This window comes from Zootoca vivipara, chromosome 5 (assembly GCF_965207765.1).
Source record: "Zootoca vivipara chromosome 5, rZooViv2.hap1.1, whole genome shotgun sequence".
NCBI classification, from domain to species: Eukaryota; Metazoa; Chordata; class Lepidosauria; order Squamata; family Lacertidae; genus Zootoca; species Zootoca vivipara.
The window spans coordinates 71,912,025-71,936,605 of record NC_142588.1 but is presented as its reverse complement, the minus strand read 5'-3'; the positions used below and the strand labels follow the sequence as shown (position 1 = coordinate 71,936,605).

The window sequence follows — 24,581 nt, the reverse complement described above, 5'->3', positions numbered from 1 at the left end:
GCTGACGTCACCGCTCCCAGCCGACCCCCGCCCCTTCCCGGAGCCCCGCTCTCGCTTTTATCCCCACCCCCAGGTCCGCCCTGCTAGTCCAAAGCGGCTGGGAGACGATTTGTTAGGGAACAGCGCGAGGCGATCACCTGCGAAGGGACGCGTCCGGCACGCGGGGCTGCTAATCAAGGTAAGTTAGGCTCTTCCTGCGCTAGAGACGCGGGGCTGAATAAAGACATAAGTGCGGGGTAGGGAGAGAGAATTACGGCTGCTTAATTACAAGATGTGCGGCTGCGGCTAAACCCGGGGAATTGTTCGAGGGGAAAACTGTGGTTTCGCTTTCGTTTCCGACGGGGTTGCTCTCCGTGTTCTTCGCGGAGGGTGGCGGGTTGGGGGGGGGGCAGATCGTTTCGGACTGGAGCTCTGGTCTTAATGGTCCTCTTTCTGTCGTCCTTGTTTCTTCCCGCTTCAAATGCTCCTCTCGTTCGACGGGGATGTGCACTTCTTCCCTTCCCTTGGTAAATATGTTTGTTCCTGTGCGGCTAGGGAGTGCTGTTTTTGATCGGGGTGAGGGTGCGTTCTGCCCTGATAGCACCGCTATGAGGATCTTAATTTCAGCGTCGAGGGTTCGAGCCTCATATTGGACAAGGGGTTGGGGTAGATGACTCCCGGGGTCCCGTCCAACACTACAATGCTATGATTCCACGTAACACTCCCCCACCATCTTTCATTTTGGCTTCCTTTGCAAGTCTCCACCTGTGACCCGTGGCCCTCTGAACTGCAGCTGTATTTATGTACATATTCCTTCACCTTTCCTCCAAAGATCTCTTGGCCCTGCCAATGGTTCTTCCACCCTCCATTTTATCATCACACCAACCAGTGCTATTTTTCTAGAAAAAGAGGTGTCAGTACTCAGTATGAACACCTCCCTTGCTCTCTTAAAATGACAATGGCGCCCACCTGAGAGGTGTTGGAACTTAGTTCTGGCTAATAATAATAGAGCCCTAGCAACAACCTTGCAAGGTGATTGGCCCAAGGTAACCCAGGGAGCTTCATGGCTGTGTGGATTTGAACCCAAGTCTGGAGTCTAGCCACCACTTTTGTGTTATCCCTCACCATTGGTCATGCTGGTTGGGGCCAATGGGAGTTGCAGTCCATCAACAACTGGAGTGCTACAGGTTCCTCATCCCTGCTCTATACCTTCAAATGCATTGAAACTGCTTCCAGAACTTCTGCTGAAATTGCCGAGATCAGGAGGCGGGGCAGTGGGTACGATCCTGCTCTGCCCTTGACCTGTTCACCCAAACTGTGGGCGATGACGACGCATGTAATACACACCAACCCCACTCCTAACCTGCATGGGGGCTCTTTGGAGAAGCTTTGACACATACACCTGTGTGCAGATAGGAACAAGTATCTTTCAGGGCACAGGGAATTGGGAAAGTAGGAAACTTTTCTGCTATGAACTTCCCAAAGTTAACTAATCTTAGGATCTAAGTCACCTACTTGCTGATTTTCTTACCACAGTTGTAGGGTTTTTCTAGTTGGTGAATATTGCAGATTTTGTAATTGCAACAGCTCTACAGCAAAATCAGCATCATGATAGCTTGTGTTTGTAGAATCAGGCTGATGTGGTCAGCCTTGTTGCTGTGTTTGAAGTCTCCTCCCTCCCTAAATGTGGTCTAGATGAGAGTTGCCTTAGTAGCACTGACGTAATTAGTGCCAGGAACTGATGTCTGGAAAGCGTGGGGAAGGCTGAAGAGTTCAAAAAAGAACTGGAAAAATACTCCCTTTCACCTTTTGACCTATATCTTGCATCAGTATTCCTTGGTTCATTGTACAATGTAGGAAATACTTTCTGTCACTTTAAGTAAAAGGAAGGAAAACTACCAGAAAGTATTTCCTACATTGTACAAAGAAAAAGGTGATGCAATTTCTAAACTTCCTATAATCTGGGTCATGTTAGTGTGAAACACACTTTTGCTCTGTTTTGGTTTTCTAGAGTAAAACGGAACAAATTAGGCAGATTCCCCCCCCCTTCACTGATATATAATCTTAGATTGCATGATCAATAAATGTAGCCTCGAGAAAAGTTGGAAGTCAGTTCTAGGCATCCATGTGCAAGTGGGAACTTCTGTTTTCAAGAAAGCTCAAAACAAAGACTGCACTCCAAACCCCCTTTGGTGCCTCTGCCCAGCCCTGCCAGGAAAAACCCCCCACAAATGTATGGTTTTGGATATCAGATTGCAAAGTCCCATTAACTCCAATGGTGCTTAATCAGTAAGAGCAGGCTCAGGATAGCAGACTTGTGTGTTTTCCAACATTTTAAAAGATCACTGTAATAAACTTACTTGGGATTATGCTAAAAATCAGAGCACACAAGGCAGCCAACAAATAAACAACAACAACAACAAATGAGTTCATCATAGTAACAAAGAAATGTAGAATATGGTAACAAACAAGAACTGATCCAGTCCTGGGTTTACAAATCGATTCAGTGCTAATTAATATTGCATCATTTAGATCTCCCCATGGACATTGGGTAACTGCAATCCTGCCAGCAATTCCCCAGAGGGGGCAGGACTCAAGTAAATGCAAGCACATTTCAAGTGCTAGGGAAAGCAGTAGGAATGCCAAGCACATTCTTAACCCTTCCCCACTGGAATCCATGGAGCTTACGGTATTTTTTTTTAAGGTGGATCCTGTTAGGATTTGTTTTGGCATTTTGTTGAATGAGGAAGCTGTAGCAGTTTAGGGTCTACAAATTTGTGACTTTTGCTCAGGCATAGGCCAACTCGGCCCTCCAGATGTTTTGGCACTACAACTCCCATGATCCCTAGCTGACGGGTTCAGTGGTCAGGGATGATGGGAATTGTAATCCCAAAACATCTGGAGGGCCGAGTTTGCCTATGCCTGCTTTTGCTTTTCAGCCTGTTTCTGTGAGTAGGTGACACCTCTTTGCGGAATACTTTGCCGAAACTTGTTAGTCATCAGCATTCTCAAATCCCTCCTCCCCTGGCCAGGCTCTCTGCCCTGGGGACCACGTTTTGTCTTGGGTGCTGCTAGCACCTTCCATCAGTGACCATCAACACAGCCCTGCAGCAGCATCAGGTTGAGTGACGGGATGGAGCATTGGTGCTTGGATGTGCATCTTCCAGCCACAGCATACAAGCTTTCCTGCCTGCCATTCTGCCTATGGGGCAGGAAAAGCTGGCAGGTGTATTGGGCAGTGGAGGCTGGTCCATTAGGGCAAATAGGGGCACTGCCACACCCACCTCAGTCTGCCTTCAAGCAAGCCTTCACCTGCCTACCATCTTGCTTGCAACCAGTAAGGTTTGCCCGTCACTGACCCTGCCTCAATCTATTGCTTGTCTCCTTGCCTTCTGCCCTACAGTCCTAATGCTACCAGCCACCATTTTTTGCGTTGCGTGGGCTTTTTCTGGGGTGTGTGTGTGTGCAGTTTATCCCTGTATTGCAAAGGCTCTCTAGGTACCTCGGTCATACACCCGCCAAACGACATCTATCCTTCCTCCCAGTTCAGCAGCTTGTACCTCCATTTGTAACAAAAGATTTAAAAATTGTATCAAGTAAATTCAGTTTGCAATTATTGTCTGAATAAACTGTACTGTACTTGAATTTACGAAACACAATAATTTCATGGCAGACCATTTGGTGAAACTACATGTTAAGGAGTATGAAGACTGCAATTCTACTTCTTTCAGAATTGCTGCGGAACATAATCTCATACATAAAAAGCAAAGGTAGCCTTGTTTGTCCATAAGAAAACACTTCAAAGTTGGTCCAAACGTTTATTAGGGCCGATCGAAATGTAACAAAATTTGTGTTCTCCATAACTGTTTTGTGAAATTAAAGGTATGACCCAATTGTGGATTTGGGAGTTCCATGCAGGTTTTGAAAAAGGACATTTCTTTGTGGGCTAAGAGGAAAAACTGCCATAGCATGGAATTCACTTGGAAGTCAGTTTTCACGGAACCACAGTAAATCTTGATGGAAAGTTTGCCAATATAGAACTTCGCCTTGAACAAACACAAAAGCAGGAAGATTGATGGTAATCTCTGGACTACAAAAAGCGCCTCCCAAAGTAAATAAAAGTTTCTGTGGGCAGCTGTTGCACTGCAGCTTTAGATTAAGAGAAAAATGACCTGGTAGGTTTGTGTTTGGTTGTAAACCTATATCACCCGATACAATGAGTAAAACCCATTGAACAAGATGGGACTCGCTTCTGTGTAGGCACGCATAGGGTTGCACTGTAAAAGAATCAGTGCAAATATTCAATAGAACTAATATCATATATCACTTCCTGGGGTCCAAGTTCTCTCTGTTTCTCTCCTCCAGAGGGAGGAGCAATTTTGTTGTCATTGATTTTCCCCTTTGACATCTGAATTTGCTCTTTCTTGTATTTGGTTTTCATTTGAATTCATGCATTTGCACCTTCAGCCTTTTTGCAACATTTTTGATACCGTACTGGAAAGACCTGGGGTAGTTAGGACTTTGAAACTGGTGGGGTCCAGAATGATGAAGTGGCTGAGTTTATTTTAAAGCACCTGTGCTTTAAAATAAAGAAAATATAAAGATTCCTGTGGTGATTTCTTGGAGGGTTAAAGTGGATTTGTGTTTTTTTGAAAAGGTTGAAGTCACATAGTGGGCAGTATATGAAGTTCTAGGGCTGATCAACAAATTTAAGTTTCATAAGCTACTGAAGTCCACACATCTGTAGATCTTTAAATACTGTACCTCCAATATCAAATGCTGATCTAACAAAAATATATAACCTATCACTAAAATCAGCTTCCTTAATGGAGACTTAAAGCCAACATGATACAGGTTGTTTTTTTAATAGGGGCTTGTACGATACTAGAGCCCAGATAGCCCAGTATCTGTTTTGGATAGACTGGTGTAAAGCATTGTTAAAGACAGACTTACAAAAAATAACAAGGAAGTATCCATGTGGTTTCTGCAAAGGGAAGTCCTTCTTTGCCAACCTTCTGGAGGTCTTGAGAATGTAATCAATCCTATTCATGTGCTTGGTTTATTTCTTCTTCTTTTAATCAGTTTGTATGCAACCCTTCATCTAAAAATCACAGGGCAGTTCACAACATAAAAACACAAAATGAAAACACAAAATACATAATAAAGCAAAACAACCCAATAACTCTCATCCAACAGAAACATTTAAAAGGCCATAGAATGTTAATCAGCCAAACACCTGGTTGAAGAGAAACATTTTCGCCTGGCACCTATACATATGTAATGAAGGAACAGGCGAGCCTCTTTGGGGGAGAGTACTCCTCAAACCAGAAGCGTCCACAGAAAAGGTCTGTTCGTGTGTTGACGCCCCCTAAATCTCTTGTGAGGTAGGCACCAGAAGAAGGGCTTATGATTTCAGGGTCTGGGTCGGTTCCTATGAGGAGAGGAGTGGTATTGCGGTCTGAAGGCTTAGTAAATATTTGATTGGATCCAGACTTGCCCTTCCATTTGCAGAAGAACTCCTGCCATTCAGGAAAAGGGCTGAAATCCCTTCCCTGTTCTCCAGTAGCAGTTCCCGGTGAATAGAGCTCTACCCACAGAAACTTTGGATCCAAAGTTTTAACTGTTTCTGGAAAGGTTTTTGACAGGACCCCCTTCATATATTCAAAGAGTGTGTAGAGTCTGCCTCCAGTTCCAAGGGGGGCAGTCCCTGGTGTCTCCATCCTCCCCACCTCAAAGACAAAAGTCCTAAGGGGGAGCCTATGTGTGAGGGGCAAGGGATATCGCGAAGCCCCTCCCCTCCTGAGTTCCAGCCCAGACCCGAGCGAGGCTGAAAAGAAGGAAAGCTCCAGCTCAAGTGGGGAAACAGGAAGTGGGTTCCGAGGCTCTGGCAGGGAAAGAGAGCCATCGTCCCAGGTGGGACAGGAAGGGGAAAGGAAGGGGGGCAGGCCAGTCCCCCCAACCCCGGAACTTCGCAAAAGGCGTCGGGGGAAGAGGATGGCTCTCCACAAGTTATTATGCTGGCGCAAAACGCGCCAAAAGCCACTTGGAGGTTCTGATTCAAGCTGAACAGATGTGTCTTTGTAAATAGCACTGCAATTAGCACTGTAAATACTCTGCACCAATAAAAGATGAAAGGCAGAGCTGTGTAGAGTCGTTACTCTGAAGTAGCCTTCTCCGGCATCCGTGACAGCAACCTCCAAGTCTTTCTGGCTACTTTGGAGCGGCAGCGATGAGTGCGCAAGAAGCTGAGCAGTGGAGGCTGGAAGCCGAAACCACAGCACAGGAATTGCGGAAATTACAGACCTGCCGTCGTCCAGGGGCAAGACAGCAGTGTTGGTGGTGGTGGACCTCATGTCCAAAATGTGCCATTTTATACCGTGTGCCAGGGCGGTCTCTGCAGAAGAGACAGCCAAACTGTTTGTTGACCACGTATTCAGACTACATGGATTACCATTAAGAGTTATTTCGGATTGTGGCCGCCAATTTGTTTCCAGGTTCTGGCGGCGGCTCATGAACCTCCTGCAGGTGGAGGTCAGCTTGTCGACGGCTCGGCACCCGCAGACCAATGGACAGGCGGAGCGGGTCAACGCCATTCTGCAGCAGTACCTGAGATGTTACGTCAGCCAGAGGCAAACGGACTGGGTGGATCGCCTGCCACTGGCAGAATTTGCCTACAACAATGCGGTGCACGTCTCCACAGGGGTGTCGCCCTTTAAGGCCAACTACGGGCGCGACCTCAGATCTTTCCCGGAGAGGGAGGGGGAGGAGGAGGAGGAGGGCCCACAGGCAGAGGATTGGGCAGAGGACCTGGAGACGGTGCACCAGCAGCTCAGAGAACACTTGGAGAGGGCCAAAGAAGCGTACAAGAAGGGGTCAGATCGCCACAGGCGACCGGGGGAGGTCATCAGGGTGGGGGACAAGGTTTGGTTGTCCTCGGAGGGACTGCCCACCAGAGGGAGGTGCAAAAAGCTGGCACCCAGAAGGTTGGGCCCCTTCACGGTCACGCAGCAGGTAAACCCGGTGGCATTCAGGCTGGCACTGCCAGAGGACATGAGAGTGCACCCTGTGTTTCATAGATCGCTGCTGTCTCCGTACAGGGAAAGTAGCAGGTTCCGAGACAGCGCACAGACCCCCGAGGGAGGGGGGGAGGGTGGAGGCAGGGAGCCACTCAATGAAGCAACGGCCATCCTTGATTCACGAAGGGGGGTGGGGGGCCTGGAGTACCTCATGGCATGGGAGGACGCCCCGCCATCCCAAAATGAGTGGGTCCCAGCCACTCAGATACAGGAGGAATTCTTAGTGGAAGAATTCCACGCCCTCTTCCCGCACAGGCCCAAGCCCTGGCACATGGAACGGGAGTGGGAGGAGGAGGAAGCACAGGAGGGGGAAAGCAGTTCACCATGGAGATGGGAAGCAGAGTTTGAGGACACTGAGGAGGAGATATGGGCATTTCCGAGGTCCACTCAGTCAGAGGACGAGGTGGACTGGCAGCAGATTTTCACCCCCACCAGTTCTGAGGCCACGGACTTTTTGGGATTTCCCTCTTCACAGGAGGAAGGAGGGGGACAGAGGGACTGGGGGGAGGTGTTCACACCAACCGGATCGGACAGCACGGAGTTTCTAGGTTTTCAGTCACCACTGACACCCGAGCAGCCTCTAGGGAGGGGAGAAGGGGGGCCTGGGAGGGAGATGGATGTGAGGGGCAAGGGATATCGCAAAGCCCCTCCCCTCCTGAGTTCCAGCCCAGACCCGAGCGAGGCTGAAAAGAAGGAAAGCTCCAGCTCAAGTGGGGAAACAGGAAGTGGGTTCCGAGGCTCTGGCAGGGAAAGAGAGCCATCGTCCCAGGTGGGACAGGAAGGGGAAAGGAAGGGGGGCAGGCCAGTCCCCCCAACTCCGGAACTTCGCAAAAGGCGTCGGGGGAAGAGGATGGGTCTCCCCAAGTTATTATGCTGGCGCAAAACGCGCCAAAAGCCACTTGGAGGTTCTGATTCAAGCTGAACAGATGTGTCTTTGTAAATAGCACTGCAATTAGCACTGTAAATACTCTGCACCAATAAAAGATGAAAGGCAGAGCTGTGTAGAGTCGTTACTCTGAAGTAGCCTTCTCCGGCGTCCGTGACACTATGTTTGCTAGGTTGTGAGTCGCCAGAAAAGAGACCATGAAAAATAGCTCAATGGACATGTGTGGTGATGATGTAAAAGGCAAATTCCATGCTAGGAATTGTTAGGAAAAATCCATTTCATTTTCTAAAAGTGTAATGCCTTGATATAAATATGGTATTGCCTTCATCTAAATCTATGGCACAGCTGCATTTTGATCATGATATGTAGTCTTGCCTTCGCTGCTCAAAAAGCATTTTGTAATGCAGAAAAGAGCAAACAGACCCTGCATTTGAGCTTCCTCAGACATCTGATGGGCCACTGTGAGAACAGGATACTGGACTCGATGGGCCACTGGTCTGATCCAGCGTGAGGTCAGACCATCTTCCTACCAGGACTGGTGAAATCCTTTTGAGCCTTTTAGTTCAGGCAAAAAATGAAATGGTTACTGTGACCGTTCTTACAAGTGGACACATTGAGGCAAAGTCAGTACATTTATAATATATTTGCTAAGGAGCCAGGCTCCAGTCATGAATGGGGAGGAGCTGGGTTTTATAACTTTGGAAATGCCATAGTGAATAATACAAAATTAGGAGGGAGGGAGGGAGGAGGATGTGGCAATGTTGCTTTTTATTTGAAAAACAAACGAACATCCTATTTTGTTTTTTTCAGAAACCAATATACAAAGATCCATGGAACCCCAGGGTGAGTAATATCTTTTTCTGCTTTAATTCTGCGAATGTTCACTTTTGACACGGGCCGTCAATAAAGCGTTGTTTGCCTATTTGCCTACTGTGTGCCTGTTTTGGCTGCTCTTGTTGGACACCGGAGGTGGTAAAATAGGGTACTTGCAGAAACAGGAATCTTGTGGCTGGTATGTTATTTTCTTTTCTTTTCTTTTTTAATAATATAAAAACTTTATTTTCTATTTCAGCATTACAAATCATACAAACGCAAAAAGAAAAAAAGAAAAAGATCAAAAAAGTTAATAAATAAATAATTTTTTAAACATTGATCAATAAATGCAAATGATACAAATCACACAAGATTCAAAATTCAAAATTAATATAAGGAGAAATCATATATGCAAAATACATATATAAAATAAATTATATAAATTACACAAAACATATGAATACTAACAAAAGAAATAACACTAAACAAAACAAGACAACACAGAACAATCACTTCCCCCCCTTTCTTATCATATTTTCAACATCCCTCCACCTTTCCCACAACCCACCATAAGTGATTTAGTACTTCCAGCCATATTTTGTTCTGCGCCTCTCTTTCTCCATAGGATAGCCCTATAGAGCCACAAAAGAATATGTAAATTCCAAATACATTTAAGGATTGTGTTGAAATTATGTTAGTTCTTGTTGAACAATAAGGTGTATGCAGGATTCCAAGCTTTTAAAGATATTTCCTGCCAGAGTTCCATGGCTGTAGAAACTGAAAGACAGGCAGAAATTCAACAGGTGGACTTTTGCCCTCACTGTATCGCTGTGGTGATAGAGGTTTTCCCCTCCATGCATTTCAGCTGTTGAAGGGTGTGGAACCTATGACTCTCCAGCTGCTTTTGGACTCTGGAGGCCAATGCTCAGGGATTATGGGAGTTACAGGTTCCCCGCCCATGTGTCAAAAGCACACAGCCTCTGGCAGGAGAAAAAAAACACCATCCCTAGCAAGTGAAGATAGCACTCCAAAGGGTGCTATTTGGTCTACCTAAGCATTGACTGCTGGCAGATCTCCTTGATTTCAGACAGGGGCCTTCCCTAGCCCAATCTGTTCGCACATATTTTATACAAGTAGATATTCTAGTCTCTTTCTGCAAATGCTATACTTTTCAAGAGATACATATCGCAATCAGGAATTTGATAAACTCTCCACTTGAGAATTTTTATCAAAAGAGTAAGATTGGATTCATTGGGTTTATGGAAATGTTGGTGTAAGAATACTGCAGCTCACCTGGCAGGTACATTGGCTTGATGCATTGATGGCCCTTTTACCACCCTGCACAATGCTGCAACATCTGGAGGGTGGCTGCACCCCGATACATTGGCTGCTATTAGAATTGTGGTACCACCCTTTTGTAAAATTATCTGGTGGTTGCCAGTTTTGTTTTGTCTTTACCTAAAAGTAAAGCTGAATTAAGGGGCAAATCCTATATATACTAGCAAGTGGCGTAGAGCAAGCCTGGCATAAATTAAGCTGGCATAAATTTCCCCAGATCCAAACTTCATTCTGAAGCAGGGCAACTGCCGGTTGAGTCGGTCTAAGCCTGGCAAGGTGGAAACAAACCTTTGAAAAAGCTTTTGCCAGGTTTCCAGGTCATGTGGTCAAGCTGAATTGACTTGGGATCTGGCTGAGCTGCATATAAGTAGCTAAGCCATCTTAGCCCGACAGTGCCAGGAACCTCCCATCTCAGCCAGAGTTCCTCTGAATCCTAACCCCACTAAATCCTGGAAGATCGTGCAAACAGGATTGATCCCTAAAGAAGGAGTAAAACTCAAGCAGTATAATGCTGTGTTTTGCCTTTATGTTTTCTGCTCTCTGCATAAATGTAAATGTAAATGTAATATATATATCTGTGAGTGTTCAAGAAGTGAAGCTATGAAATGTCTTTCCATTCTTCCAGCAGATAAATCTGCACCTCTCCCACCACCTCCTGGGTACCCTGGTTCCGCATACCCTGCAGCACAGCCGCCTTATGGATACCCTCAGTACCCCCCTGGGCCTGGTCAGTATGCCCCAGGGCCTGGCCAATATCCCCCTGGTTTTCCAGGTAAGCAGTTGTTATGCACATAAACTTGTATTTTACATTGTTGTGACACATCTCAACATCACTTGCAGTGATGCGCTGCATGTAAATTCTATACATCATCATCATCATCATCATCATCATCATCATCATCATCATCATCATCAATAATTTATTATTTATACCCCGCCCATCTGGCTGGGTTTCCCCAGCCACTCTGGGCGGCTTACAACAGAAATATTAAAATACAATAATTTATTAAACATTAAAAGCTTCCTTAAACAGGGCTGCCTTCAGATGTCCTCTAAAAGTCTGGTAGCTGTTATTCTCTTTGACATCTGGTGGGAGGGCATTCCACAGGGCGGGTGCCACTACCGAGAAGGCCCTCTGCCTGGTTCCCTGTAACTTGGCTTCTCGCAGCGAGGGAACTGCCAGACGGCCCTCGGGACTGGACCTCAGTGTCCGGGCAGAACGATGGGGGTGGAGACGCTCCTTCAGGTATACTGGACCGAGGCCGTTTAGGTGTTATGTGCTCAAACCGTCTTGCCCCAGAGAGCAACTGAATTCTGCACTAGCTGAGGTTTCTGAACCATCTTCAGAGGCAGCCCCTTGTATAATGTATTGCAGAAATCTAATCTAGAGGTGACCACAATATAGACAGCAGGTGTTAGGCTATCCCTGTCCAGATAAGGGCACAGCTGGACCACCAGCCAAAGCTGATGGGAAGCACTCCGCAACACCGAGGCCACCTGAGCGTTAGGCGACAGCAGTGGATCCAGAAGTACCTGCAAGCTATGTACCTGCTCTTTCAGAGGGAGTATAACCCTATCAGGAGCAGGCCACCTTCCATCCATTTGGTTAAGGGAACCACCCACCAACAGTGCCTCATGAGCCTCGCCGATCAGAAGGTCAGCGGTTCGAATCTCTGCAACGGGGTGAGCTCCTGTTGCTCTGTCCCAGCTCCTGCCAACCTAGCAGTTCGGAAGCACATCAAAGTGCAAGTAGATAAATAGGTACCCCTGCGACGGGAAGGTAAACGACATTTCCATGCACTCGGGCTTCCGTCACGGTGTCCCGTTGCGCCAGAAGCAGTTTAGTCATGCTAGGCACATGATGTGGAAAGCTGTCTGTGGACAAACACCGGCTCCCTTGGCCTGAAAGCGAGATGAGCGCCACAACCCCACAGTCGCCTTTGACTGGACTTAACTATCCAGGGGTCCTTTACCTTTTTACCTTTACCTCTCAGCAAGTCATTACTGAGGCAAAACAATGATCCAGCACATCCACTGCCTCGTTTGCAGATGTAATGGAGAAGCTAAGCTTGACCATAGAAATGTAGACCATTTGTGGGAATGTCCATATTCTGTTCAGCTTCATGTTTTGATCACAGTTCAGGATGGGTCTCCATCCAGTGTTACTGCTTTTGCATAAAATGAAACAGAAAGCATTTCTCCACCAGCAGAAAATATATTCTGCCCAAAGTCCTGTATTTGTAAGAAGCCTCCTCTCAGAAGCAAAATGTTCCTGTAATGAAATGAATCTAAATTATGGGATCATTACGCTTTTGAATGGAAACTGGTGATGGCTATGTTGGTTTGTGTTTGCCATTTATACAAAGCAACAGCAGGTGCTTTTTGTAAAGAAGGAAAGAGATTGTTCATCTATTTTCCCAGTTTGCATGTGCCCTGCAAATGCTCTGTACAGGCTCTAGTAGTAGATCATTAGCTTCCTTGTGTTCAAGCTAATCCTAAAATCTGTGGACACACTTGATAACTATTCCCATTGAATTTACCCATTCAACATTTTAGTGGTTGAAGCTGAAAATACAAATTGCACTTATTAATATAGGACACAATCTGTATGGTTCTGTAGTTCTTTTACATAAGTCTCATCAAAGCAAATGGGATGGGGTGTTGCTGATTGTTCTAGATGTTCTATATTGTCAGAGAAGAGACTTTTGTCTTTAAATTTGAAACTACAGTTGAATTTAAGGACATCTCTTTCAATGCTGTAGCCTGTGTCCATTTCTTGCTTACGAAAATACCCACAAAGGAGAAGACAAATGAATGGTAGAACTTCATGGTTTCTCAGATAATCTGCCAATACAGAGGGAGTGGAAAATCAGGAGCATATAAGAAAATCAGTTCTTGGGCATATAGAGTTGCAATGTTATCACCTGAAGTCTTTCAATCTGTCCATACACCATGGCTGGCTATTTTTTATTCATCTTCTGACTAATTGATTATGACTATTCCCCTCAACTGCATGGACTTTATGTTTGCTAACCTAATTTAATAAATCTAAAGCTGCTTTAATCCATTCAGTGCTGTCTGAACATATTTCTTATTTGTTTTTTTGCTTGCATGATTTGATTTATATACTGCCCTCCATCAGAATATTTCAGGTGCGTTCACATGGCTAAGTTGCAGAGTTCAGGCCCTGTGCAGCAGTGCTGTTTAAATAAGAACAGCAATGATAGCAATGGGAGAGGTACTCTTTTGCCTCTTACATAGCTCTTCCGAATCCCATTAATTCCGCTGGCACAGTGCGTAATGCAAGATGACGTTAATGTGAATGATGTTCCCTTCTGATGCAGCCCTTTAAATTAAAACAACGAAAGGGATGTGTTTATCCCTTGGAACATGCATGCATCCAGCTTACGCATCCGTTTTATCATTTGAACTTTAAAAGCCATGCTGGGAAGGCAAGACACAATTGCTTCCCTGATTGCAGTTGCAGAAAGGTCACCTTGTGCAAACCGAAGGGTGATGCTTGGTGGGGCGGGGTATCTTGGGCGTGGGATGAGGCAAAGACTGCTGATCAGGCAGGGTTGTAAGGGCCATAGTTCAGCCATCAGTTGCATGTTTTGCTTGTACAAAGTCGTCCATAGTCAAGGCACTTTTTGCTTTTAGATTGTTTTTCATTTTAAGGTTTTGTGCCAGGGTGGATTTGATTTAAATCAAATCGATTTAAATCACTAGTCAGTAAGACTTGATTTGAATCACTAGTCAGTAAGACTTAATTTAACTTAAAATTTTTTACAGAAAAACTCATTCTTGCTGGTATTTACAACCAGATGAAGGTTTCATTTTTGGAATAATAAATTTTGAAAGTAGTTTTTACAGTTACGGTATATCAACAATTAGAGTTTTGGTTATACAGTGGTACCTTGACTTCCGAATGCCTCGACTTCCGAAGGTTTCGACTTATGAAGTTGGCAAACCCGGAAGTATTTCCGCTGCGCGTGCGTTCTGCACCTGCGCAGAAGCGGCGTGCGCGGTCAGCGCATGCGCAAAATCGCTCTCCACGCATGCGCAAAATGGATGCTTCGGCATCTGAAGGTTTTGACTTACGAAGAGCGCCACAGAACAGCTCGCCTTCGTAAGTTGAGGTACCACTGTACTATTAGAAATACATAGACAGATAATTATTAAATTACTGTAAGGTTTAATAAGTTAACTGTTTATATTTGGACAACTTTTCTGCTGTACAGTGGTACCTCTGGTTACGAACTTAATTCGTCCAGAGGTCCGTTCTTAATCTGAAACCATTCTTAACCTGAGGTACCACTTTAGCTAATGGGGCCTCCCACTGCCGCCACATCGCCGCCGCTGCATGATTTCTGTTCTCATCCTGAGGCAAAGTTCTTAACCCGAGGTACTACTTCTGGGTTAGCGGAGCCTGTAACCCAAAGTGTTGGTAACCCAAGGTGTTGATAACCCAAGGTAGCACTGTACTTTATTGGAAGGAGAAAAATAATCATTTTCTTAATAACAATTTAAACAATTTATTTAACTAAAGCAATAACATTATAGTTAAATGATGCGGTTAAACTTTTTTTTTTAAAATAACTTAGACAGAGTTTTAGCACACATGACAAACTTAAATCCTTATTTCCTGATTAATAACTTTTGGATTATAATGTAGCCTAAATAGAAAACTATCTTTAGGAAGATTTTTCCTCCCAAAGCATGTTATTTTAAAAATCCAATTTAAATCAAAACAATCCGATTTAAATAAAATTAATAATAATTTAAATAAAAATTTTTTTTTAAAGTCATTTATTTTTATCCACCCTGTTTTGTGCTTTTATTATGTGGTTCTTATCTTTTAAATGTTGTAAACCATGTTGATATACTTTTATTATTTAGTGGTACATTAATATTGCAATACATATGCCTCTGTGTTTCCCATCCACACTAGTAGGGGGGGGGGGGGCTTCATGGGATGTATTTGCTGCCTGTGTTGCTGTTCCTTCCCTTCCATTAACACCTTCCTGCCCAGCATATGTTCCCGAAACCTGAGATCCATTGGGGGCATGCAGGAAGGTATCTGTTTACTCTCCCTCCCTCTCTCCCTCTGTGTGTGTATGAAATACAACTTTCTTTTTATAGACCAGACTTGCAGAAAAGTGCAGGGCTTGGTTGTTTCTTAAAAAGCTGTATCACTCCAAGTCCAGCAAGGATTTTGAGGCATGGGTAGGCAAACTAAGGCCCAGGGGCCAGATCCAGCCCAATTGCCTTCTCAATCCGGTCCACAGACGGTCTGGGAATCTGCGTGTTTTTACATGAGTAGAATGTGTCCTTTTATTTACGATGCATCTCTGGGTTATTTGTGGGGCATAGGAATTTGTTCTTTTTCTTTTTCAAAATACATATAGTCCGGCCCCCCGCGAGGTCTGAGGGACAGTGGACCGGCCTCCTGCTGAAAAAGTTTGCTGACCCCTGAAATTTTGGAGTAACTTGCATGAAAGGCTGCTGCTTCCTTCCCTCTCTTTTATTTTCCATCCCATCTCCAGTACCAGCAAGGGCCAATTGTATTTAAATTTTTAAATAATAAAACACAGCTGGTTCGTGTGAATGCAGTTCTGTGCAAAAGAGCTGTTACAAGAATATAAGATACCGCAAATGTGCCTTCAACAACAAATGGCGGGACCAGAGCATTGCAAGACTGCCTGCTCCCAGACTGCTTACGGGTCTTGCTTCTGAGTAGACACCTACTGGTACTCACAGAACTGTGAGAGTTCAGTATGCCCCAACATGTGGCTCTTGCCAGGGGGGGAAAAATGCATTGCATTTCCAATGGTGCAATCGCATGCACACATTTTCTAATTTCTGTGTAGTGCTGCAGAGGGAGAGTATTTTCTTTTACTTGTTTGTTATATTCACACCCTACGTTTTCGTTTAAAAAATGCCATAGTTGGAATTTAATGTAAATTTCATTGAAAGTTATTGCACCAAATCTGTTAGTGTAGGGCAGGCATGGCCCAACTTGGTCCTCCAGCTGTTTGGGGACTACAACTCCCATCATCCTTAGCTAACAGGACCAGCGGTCAGGGATGATGGGAGTTGTAGTCCCCAAACAGCTGGAGGGCCGAGTTGGCCTATGCCTGGTGTAGGGAGTTGGGTTTTTTAAAAAGTCTTTTATAATACAAAAGGTAAAATTTGTCATTTTGCATTCCCCCCCCCAAGGTGCTCCAGGACAGCAACCCTACGCATTCCAGCCTGTTCAGCAAGCTTATGGTGTCCCCCAAGCTGTAGGCCAACCTAATGGACCTCCTGGTGCTATGTGGATGCCAGCACCACCTTCCGTTCCCAATTGCCCTCCTGGATTGGAATATTTAAGCCAGGTACTTCTCTTTATGTTCCGCTTCTTCAGGAAAGCATTGTTGTTGTTGTTTAGTTGTTTAGTCGTGTCCGACTCTTTGTGACCCCATGGACCATAGCACGCCAGGCACTCCTGTCTTCCACTGCCTCCCGCAGTTTGGTCAAACTCATGTTGGTAGCTTCGAGAACACTGTCCAACCATCTCGTCCTCTGTCGTCCCCTTCTCCTAGTGCCCTCAATCTTTCCCAACACCAGGGTCTTTTCCAAGGATTCTTCTCTTCTCATGAGGTGGCCAAAGTATTGGAGCCTCAGCTTCACGAAAGGAAAGCATACAAGTATGTAATACTTCTGTCACGCTACAGGGTTTTTTCTCCCCCATATATCCAATCGCACGTAGGGGAGATGCGAAAGCATTCGGGATCCATTTAATAACCATTGAAATGGCTCCTTGATGTTGAAATATATATTCAAAGCAGTACAAAGGGGCATTTTTTCTAACTGGTGGTGGTGGTAATTGCCACTGCCATCGCTCGTCACCCGAATCAGCAGTTTGCAGAAACGAAACTTAAGAGTCAAAAGGCACCTCTCCCTTTCATGTACACACCACATTTCTCTCTCTCACAGACCACACACACATGCAAAACTCCCCTCTCTCACACACGTACTCCGTTCTTCTCTTCCCATGTGTATCTCTCCCTCTGCCCCTTCCTCTCTGCCCATATGCATTTTTCTACATTGCACACACATGGAGCATGGTTGACCAACTCCCACAGATTCAGAAAAGCCCCTCCATGGGTGAAGGAACCCCTTTCAAAACAAACAACAACAAAAACCCACAAAAATGAGTCATTCAGAAATTAAGTCCCCCAAAATACAAGGGCCACCAGCCCTGATTTAGAGTCTTTTCACCATATAGAGGGTTACCTGGCCACATGAAGGGGCTTATGTGTGAATTGGCTCAGAATTCCATTTGCTGATTTCTGAAATTTCTTAGCAGCATTATATTTGCTCTCTAACTTTAAGCAACTATAGTTACTCTCCACATACAAATTTTGACACATTTACCAGGAAGCAAATTATATTGATTGGTTTTTGCTTTTCTTCATTAAAGAGGCTTCTAAATTTATGTGTTTCAAAATGCGAGGAATGCCTAAAAGAGCAGTCCCTCGGGTTTTGTGAATAATGTAAACAGGTTGTAAGATAATTATTATATAAGTAAGTAATTTTATTATTATATGCCAGTTTTAACATGTGCTTTTTTAATCCCTGTAATAGATTGATCAGATATTAATTCATCAGCAGATTGAGCTCCTGGAAAGTACGTATCTTACGCTGCTTAATATTGTTCGTGCATTGAAAGATATTTCAGATAATTATGCCTCAACTGAAGTTGATGTTCAGTGTGTTTATTACAGAGTGAGCATTGGATGGTTGGACTTTATTTTACGGTGTTGCTGGAGAAACGCCTGTTTTTAAAAGCATGTGACTTCTGAAATTCAATTTGTCATTAACCAAACATAAAGGTAAAGGTAAAGGGACCCCTGACCATTAGGTCCAGTCGTGACCGACTCTGGGGTTGCGCACTCATCTCGCATTATTGGCCGAGGGAGCCGGCGTACAGCTTCCAGGTCATGTGGCCAGCATGACAAAGCCACTTCTAGCGAACCAGAGCAGCACACGGAAACGCCGTTTACCTTCCCGCTGTAGCGGTTCCTATTTATCTACTTGCATTTTGACGTGCTTTCGAACTGCTAGGTTGGCAGGAGCTGGGACCAAGCAACGGGAGCTCACCCCGTCACAGGGATTCGAATCGCTGACCTTCTGATCAGCAAGCCCTAGGCTCAGTGGTTTAACCACACATACATGTATATAAAAGAGGATGTGATTTATAGCCAATTAGGATTCATAGAATTGTAGAGTTAAAAGGGATCCCAAGGTTCATCTAGTCTAATGCAGGAATCACAGCTAATGAATCCCTGGTTGCTTTGGTGGTTATATGTATCAAGGTATAGTTCTGATGGGGAACAGTTTTACTGCAGGGGTGGCTAATCTGTGCCCTTCCTGCAAGATGTTGTTGGATTCCAATTCCCATCAGACCCAGCATGACCAGGAGTCAGTAAGTTATGGGACTTGCAGTCCAGCAACATCTACAGAGCCCTAGGTTCCCCATCCCTGGCTTATGCTACACAGAAATAGCCAACAGTGTGGTGTTTTTTGGAGTGGGGTGGGGGTGGGAATAACTGTTGCTTTAATGTCAGTCCCTTTCTGTTAAAGGCCAAGTCCACACCAATACACGTTTCACACTTGATTTGTTCAAATGGACACAATTTTCATTGTTTTAAGCTCTCCTCAGGCATTACAAGAATGAGGAAGTTACCACATAGGAGATTGAGCAGTGGGGAGCGCCCAGGGAACCTCTGTGGCTCTGGGTGGCATCCTGCTACACTTAGAGAAGCTGTTTACACAGGTCTGGCTGACTATACTGTTTAGCCAGGGCCAGTGGGTGCACCTCTTTTCCCTCTTCCCGGTACCGCATTCACTGAATCAGAATAAGTCTTGTAAACTGAGCTTTTGTGTCTTCAGGGGTGGGAAAATCACAGGATCTTCTTGAGGGCCAAAGTGGTGACATGCAGCTGTCATCACACATGGCTGCTTTGTATCCGGTGGAACTGGTATCTTCCTTTGTCATTTCTGGTAGAACTTGCCTAATGTTGTGACGTCATGAAGTTCTTCAGGTTTTTCCTGCCCCACAACATCACTGGATTGCGTAGCTCGGTGGGGGAATGCATTTGGACCAAAAGAACTGGACTCCTGTTCCTTCTCTTTCAGTACTCACGGGCTTTGAAACAGCCAACAAATATGAAATAAAAAACGCAATGGGGCAAAGGGTGTACTTTGCAGCCGAAGAAAATGACTGCTGTACGCTGAACTGCTGCGGACCCTCCCGGCCATTTACAATGAAAATCCTTGACAACGTGGGTCAGGAAGTCATCGAGCTCAGGCGACCTCTCAGGTGCTCCAGTTGTTGCTATCCTTGCTGTTTGCAAGAGGTAAATGTCTTGTTGCTCCTTGAGTCCTTTGGCTCGTCTAATTCTAAAACCACCAAGATGTGGCTATTTACTTGGGGTGCTTTCTCATTTCTCTGACCGTGTGAGATGCTCCTCCTTAAATTCTTACACTGGCTTCCCGTCCAGCTCTAGCTTCCTCAGATAAGAAGAAGATCCCTGCTGGATCAGGCCAGTGGCCCATCCAGTCCAGCATCCTGCTCTTACAGTGGCCAGCCAGGTGCCCATGGTCGCTAGTAGCCGCTGATAGCCCTTATCCTCCATGAATTTGTCTAGTCCTCTTTTAATGTCTTCAAAGTTGGCAGTTAGAAACACACTGTGAGAAGGAAGTACTTCTAAGTTCTCACCCTTACTATTACAGTGGTGCCTCGCTTAACGAAAGCCCTGCTTAACGAAATTTCCGCTTAACGAAAGGTTTTTTCTAGTGGAGGTTGCCTCGCTAGACGAATGCGTTTTACGAAAAATTCGTCTAGCGAATCGCGGTTTCCCATAGGAATGCATTGAAATTCAATTAATGCGTTCCTATGGGCAAAAAAAAATTCAAAAAAATTCAATGCATTCCTATGGGATTCGCTAGACGAATTTTCCGTTATAAGAAAAGACCTGTGGAACGAATTAAATTCGTCTAGCGAGGCACCACTGTAGTTGCATTTGTTAGTTGCTTTGTACAAAAAAACCCCCACCAATGCATGGAAGTAACTCAACAAATATAAAATGAACAGATGAAATTTGTTCCCAGAAAATTTAAAAGTAGTGTACCTTTGAGGCTAACTTAACCACTAAAAACTTGGGTTAATAAAAAATGTCTTTGCCTGGCACCATAAAACTATGGGGCCAGATATATTGTCCTGGGGAGAGGATTCCACATATGGCAGGGTTTGGGGGGTGGGGGTGGGGGTGGGAGGAGTCGCTACTGAAAAAGGCCAGGCTCCTATAGTCACCCTTGGGTGACACACAGAGAGAAGGGACTGTAATGAAGGCTGCAGGGTTTGGGGTGGTTTTTAAGGGGAGAGGGGTTCCTTGAGGTACTGGGCTTCCTGAGCAACATAAGCCTTTGTATGTTAAAAACTGGCTCTTTGAACAGAGCTGAGACATTAATTGGTAGCCAGTGCACTTGCTTTCCTTGAACATGTCTTTTTCACAGCTTTTGCAACTTGGCTTAAAAAACCTGAAGCCCCTCCTTCTAACTCAGCTCTGTTTGTTCATTGTTTTTTTTTAGCTGGAGGTTCATGCCCCACCAGGCACACTGATTGGTTATATTAAACAGCTCTGGGATCCCTGTCTACCTAAATTTGCTATCCAAAATGAAGCCCAAGAAGAAATACTGAGAGTCGTCGGGCCCTGCATAGTATGCAGCTGCTGTGAAGATATTAACTTTGAGGCAAGTTAACAGTAGGACCGTGTCCTGTGAAATTTTATCACGTTGGCCAGGGCCCTTTATCATGCCACAAGCCATCCTGTCTACTTGTTGTTTAGCATTGGGAGAAATCTTCTAGTAATCTGTAATCTGGTGTTTCCAGTTCAGGGAGAAGCAGCCGCCTATTGTGTTAACTTGTTTTCTGTATTCTTTACCCTGAGGCTGTAGAGAGGTGAGGTCTGGCCTCCACCATTGGCCAGGAGACCAAAAAACAACAAGACTGGGAGGCTACGCACACTCTGCCTCCCTTCAACAAGTTATATAAAATGCTGACATTAGCCTCATGCCTTTTAAATGCTTTGCAAATGTGAAGATTTAAAATGTCTTAAATTTCCAATTATAATAATCTCTTTTTTAAAAACAACAACTAGGTCAAGTCAAGAGATGAGAAAAACATTGTCGGAAGAATTTCCAAGCAGTGGACTGGCTTTGTGAGGGAGGCCTTTACAGATGCAGACAACTTTGGAGTCCAGTTCCCACAAGACCTCGATGTTAAAATGAAAGCCGTCATGATTGGGGCTTGCTTCCTCATAGTGAGTCTGATAGTCTCAAATGTTGTGCCATTGGGAATTTTGGAGTCTAGTGTAATGGCCTTTATATACATAGGTATGCTCCTTACAGGGCACTTTGAGCCCTGTAGGACTTTCTGCTTCCTTTTGGCTGATAAGGATGGTCATGTAAACTTCCCAAGTGCCTTATGTTAATTAAAGAGCTGCAGAGATTTGCTGGCACTTCTTGGACTGATGGTCGCCAATTTTAGCTTTGGCGCAAGCCGTTGCTTTCAATGCTGCACCATTGAGTGGCATGCATCCAGGAGGTAGATGGAGGAAGGAAAGCCATGCTGAATCAAATTTAATATTTAAGGTGATGGAATCTACCAGATGGTTCAATCTACTCAGGTCACTTCCAGGTTGTTGCTTTTTTCAGGTGGGATTCAGTCACATATTGGCAGATTTGGGTTGTGCAATTAAAGTAGATTTGGAATTATTGCACAACAAACCTGCCCCCCCCAAATTATTATTATTATTATTATTATTATTATTATTATTATTTTGTCTCCCTGTGAACAAATCAGGATGAATGCCAAACAGACATGTGGTCTGGAAGCAACCTAAATTGCAGCTTAATGACACAGTGCCAATTTTTACAAACATGGAAGCAAGAACATGATGAACATAAAAAGAGCCCAACTGGATCAGACCAAAGGTCTAACTTGTCCAGGTTTATGTTCTCACCTATGTGAAACCCACAAGCAGCACATGAGTGCAATAGCATTATCTCCCATTTATATTCCCCAGTGGCTATTATTTGGGATCTCTTTGATTCTGGAAGTAATAAAGATCTATCTTGATTAGTAACCATTCCTTCTAATGGCTTTCCCCACTAAAATGGCATTGATTTTCAAATAACTTCTGTAAAATGGAGTAAGTAGGAAAGTATCTGCATATTGTTTTGTAGTTGTCTAACTTCTGTCTGTTTTGTTTGGTCTTTCTCCCCACCCCGTTCCACCTCCTTTGTAGGATTACATGTTTTTTGAACACACCGGACAAAATCGGCAGCAGCGAGCTGGGGTCTGGTAGCAGAGCTGACTTCTGGATTATAAATACACCTGAGAAAGCCCTCGTGTCACTTCTAGTCTTGCCTCGCTATCAGTGTCAAGCCTGCTTTGAAGGATTCCCCCACACATTAAAACTACTTATTTTTGTATTGTGATTTCAGCTTTCACATCTGTGTTGGAATAGTCCCATTTATTAGAAGCTGCTCAATTCTTGAAATATGTACTGATTTTATTTTTTTAGTTTTTGATATATATATATATAGTATAGTATACTTTTGGCACGAGATGCTTCCTTGTGCATGTGCCAGTGCGCAGAGAGTAAACTGCATTTTGTGTGAGAAAAGGGGCAGTTTCTGTAACTTGTGGCTTTTAAGGCAGGGATTCCTATCTGTTCTTTGTATGCAGAGCTAATATACCGCTAAACGTTTGTTTTGTTTTGAGCCAATAATATTGGACTGCAACTCCCATCATCCCTGACCATTGGTCATGCTGACTGGTGCTGTTGGGAGTTGAGAATCCACAACATCTGAAGAGTCTCAATCCCTTCCCTAGTAACTAAAGAGCTGATGCCATACTTCCCAAGTGCCTGGGGTTTTCCCTGCTGCTGTTCTGTGTTCCCAGTGCAAATGTAAATAAATTATGTATTGCTTCTACAATCCCCAGTCCAACATCGGGACTCACGAACCTGCATCTGGAAATTTAGATGCAGTACCCACAAAGGCTGATCGCCGAAGAATTGATCCTTTTGAATTATCCATATTTGTCCTTTAATCAGAATGTTTATTGTAAAGGCTGCTGATGCACATTTTTAAAAATGGTATTTAAAAATAGTGCTTTTGAATTATGGTGCTGGAGGAGACTCTTGAGAGTCCCACAGACTGCAAGAAGATCAAACCTATCCATTCTTAAGGAAATCAGCCCTGATTGCTCACTGGAAGGACAGATCGTGAAGCTGAGGCTCCAATACTTCGGCCACCTCATGAGAAGAGAAGAATCCTTGGAAAAGACCTTGATGTTCGGAAAGATGGAGGGCACTAGGAGAAGGGGACGACAGAGGACGAGACGGTTGGACAGTGTTCTCGAAGCTACGAACATGAGTTTAACCAAACTGCGGGAGGCAGTGGAAGACAGGAGTGCCTGGCGTGCTATGGTCCATGGGGTCACGAAGAGTCGGACACAACTAAACGACTAAACAACAACAACAACCCACAAACCAGTGCCTGGAACTTAAACACATGCCTTGCTTCCACAACTTGTGTATTTGCTGTAGAAAACACCAGAGCATTCACTCAGCAATCCTAACACATAGTGCTGCCAACATGAGTTGCTGAGGGAAATGGGGACATGAAAGAAAGATGCATTCACCAATTAGAGAGTGCTATTTAACCAAGTCACACTTGGAACAGACCCAACAAAATCATTGACCTTATGTTATGACACTGGTTGAATATCACTCAGAATGTATGTAAGAAACTATTAAGTGGTCCAATGTTTTGGGGGTAGCAAATAGCTCCTTCCAGAAGCAAACTCTTGCTATGTTATGGTGCCTATATAGCCAAAGGGGGCTACGAAAGAAGAGAGGGAGATATTAAAGGTTTGCAGATCTAGGAGGGGGGAAAAATCACGAGGGGGGCGGAATACCTTAAGAGAACAAACCCCGCCCCGTCTGTTTGTTTGTTTGTTTGTTTAAAAAAGCACTATGCTCCATAGTCCGAAAATGCCAAGTGCCTGTATTGGGGTAAGAGGCAAAACACTCCGCACTGCAACAATTGGTTGTAAATTGTACCTCACACAGAAGTAGATGATGCTGTTGTATTTTTGACTGAATTTCGAAGATAAAAAATATATGTGTATGCCTTTATATGTATGTGTGAAAAAGTAAACTATAAAGGCACATAAAAAAGAATCTGGCTGTTTGTACTTTGTTATATTTATTTTTTTAAAAGTAATCACTGCACACATCAAGCATTTCTGCAGGTCTTTGCTAGGCTTTTGCAGATGGACCAGTACTTTACTGCTGATCACTTTGGGCATCTTTACACGTTAAGTGCAGACTTCTAAGGAAGCCCCAATTGGCACCATCATGCCAACATTC

At 44.5% G+C, this 24,581-nt stretch overlaps 1 protein-coding gene across 2 annotated transcripts; it reads left to right on the top strand.

Annotated features, from left to right (window-relative positions):
* Window positions 1-85: 85 nt before the first annotated feature.
* On the top strand, window positions 86-24,392 carry LOC118093799 (phospholipid scramblase 2). 2 transcript variants are annotated; one of them, XM_035133519.3, is made up of 9 exons: window positions 86-178; window positions 8,752-8,784; window positions 10,721-10,864; window positions 16,312-16,469; window positions 17,722-17,764; window positions 19,276-19,496; window positions 20,731-20,892; window positions 21,300-21,461; window positions 22,449-24,392. In XM_035133519.3, the coding sequence occupies exons 2-9, from the start codon at window positions 8,772-8,774 to the stop codon at window positions 22,506-22,508; spliced, it is 963 nt and encodes a 320-aa protein (XP_034989410.3). In that variant the 5' UTR covers window positions 86-178; window positions 8,752-8,771; the 3' UTR covers window positions 22,509-24,392. The 2 variants fall into 2 exon arrangements, with proteins under 2 accessions (XP_034989410.3, XP_034989407.3); XM_035133516.3 differs by having other exon boundaries at window positions 10,718-10,864.
* The last annotated feature ends 189 nt before the right edge of the window (window positions 24,393-24,581 follow it).

What these genes read in the sequence shown, in the direction of transcription:
- LOC118093799 (XM_035133516.3), top strand. An exon ending in ATATCCCCCTGGTTTTCCAG is followed by an intron (nt 10,865 to 16,311) that starts GTAAGCAGTTGT and finishes CCCCCCCCCAAG; the next exon opens with GTGCTCCAGGACAGCAACCC. An exon ending in ATCCTTGCTGTTTGCAAGAG is followed by an intron (nt 19,497 to 20,730) that starts GTAAATGTCTTG and finishes GTTTTTTTTTAG; the next exon opens with CTGGAGGTTCATGCCCCACC.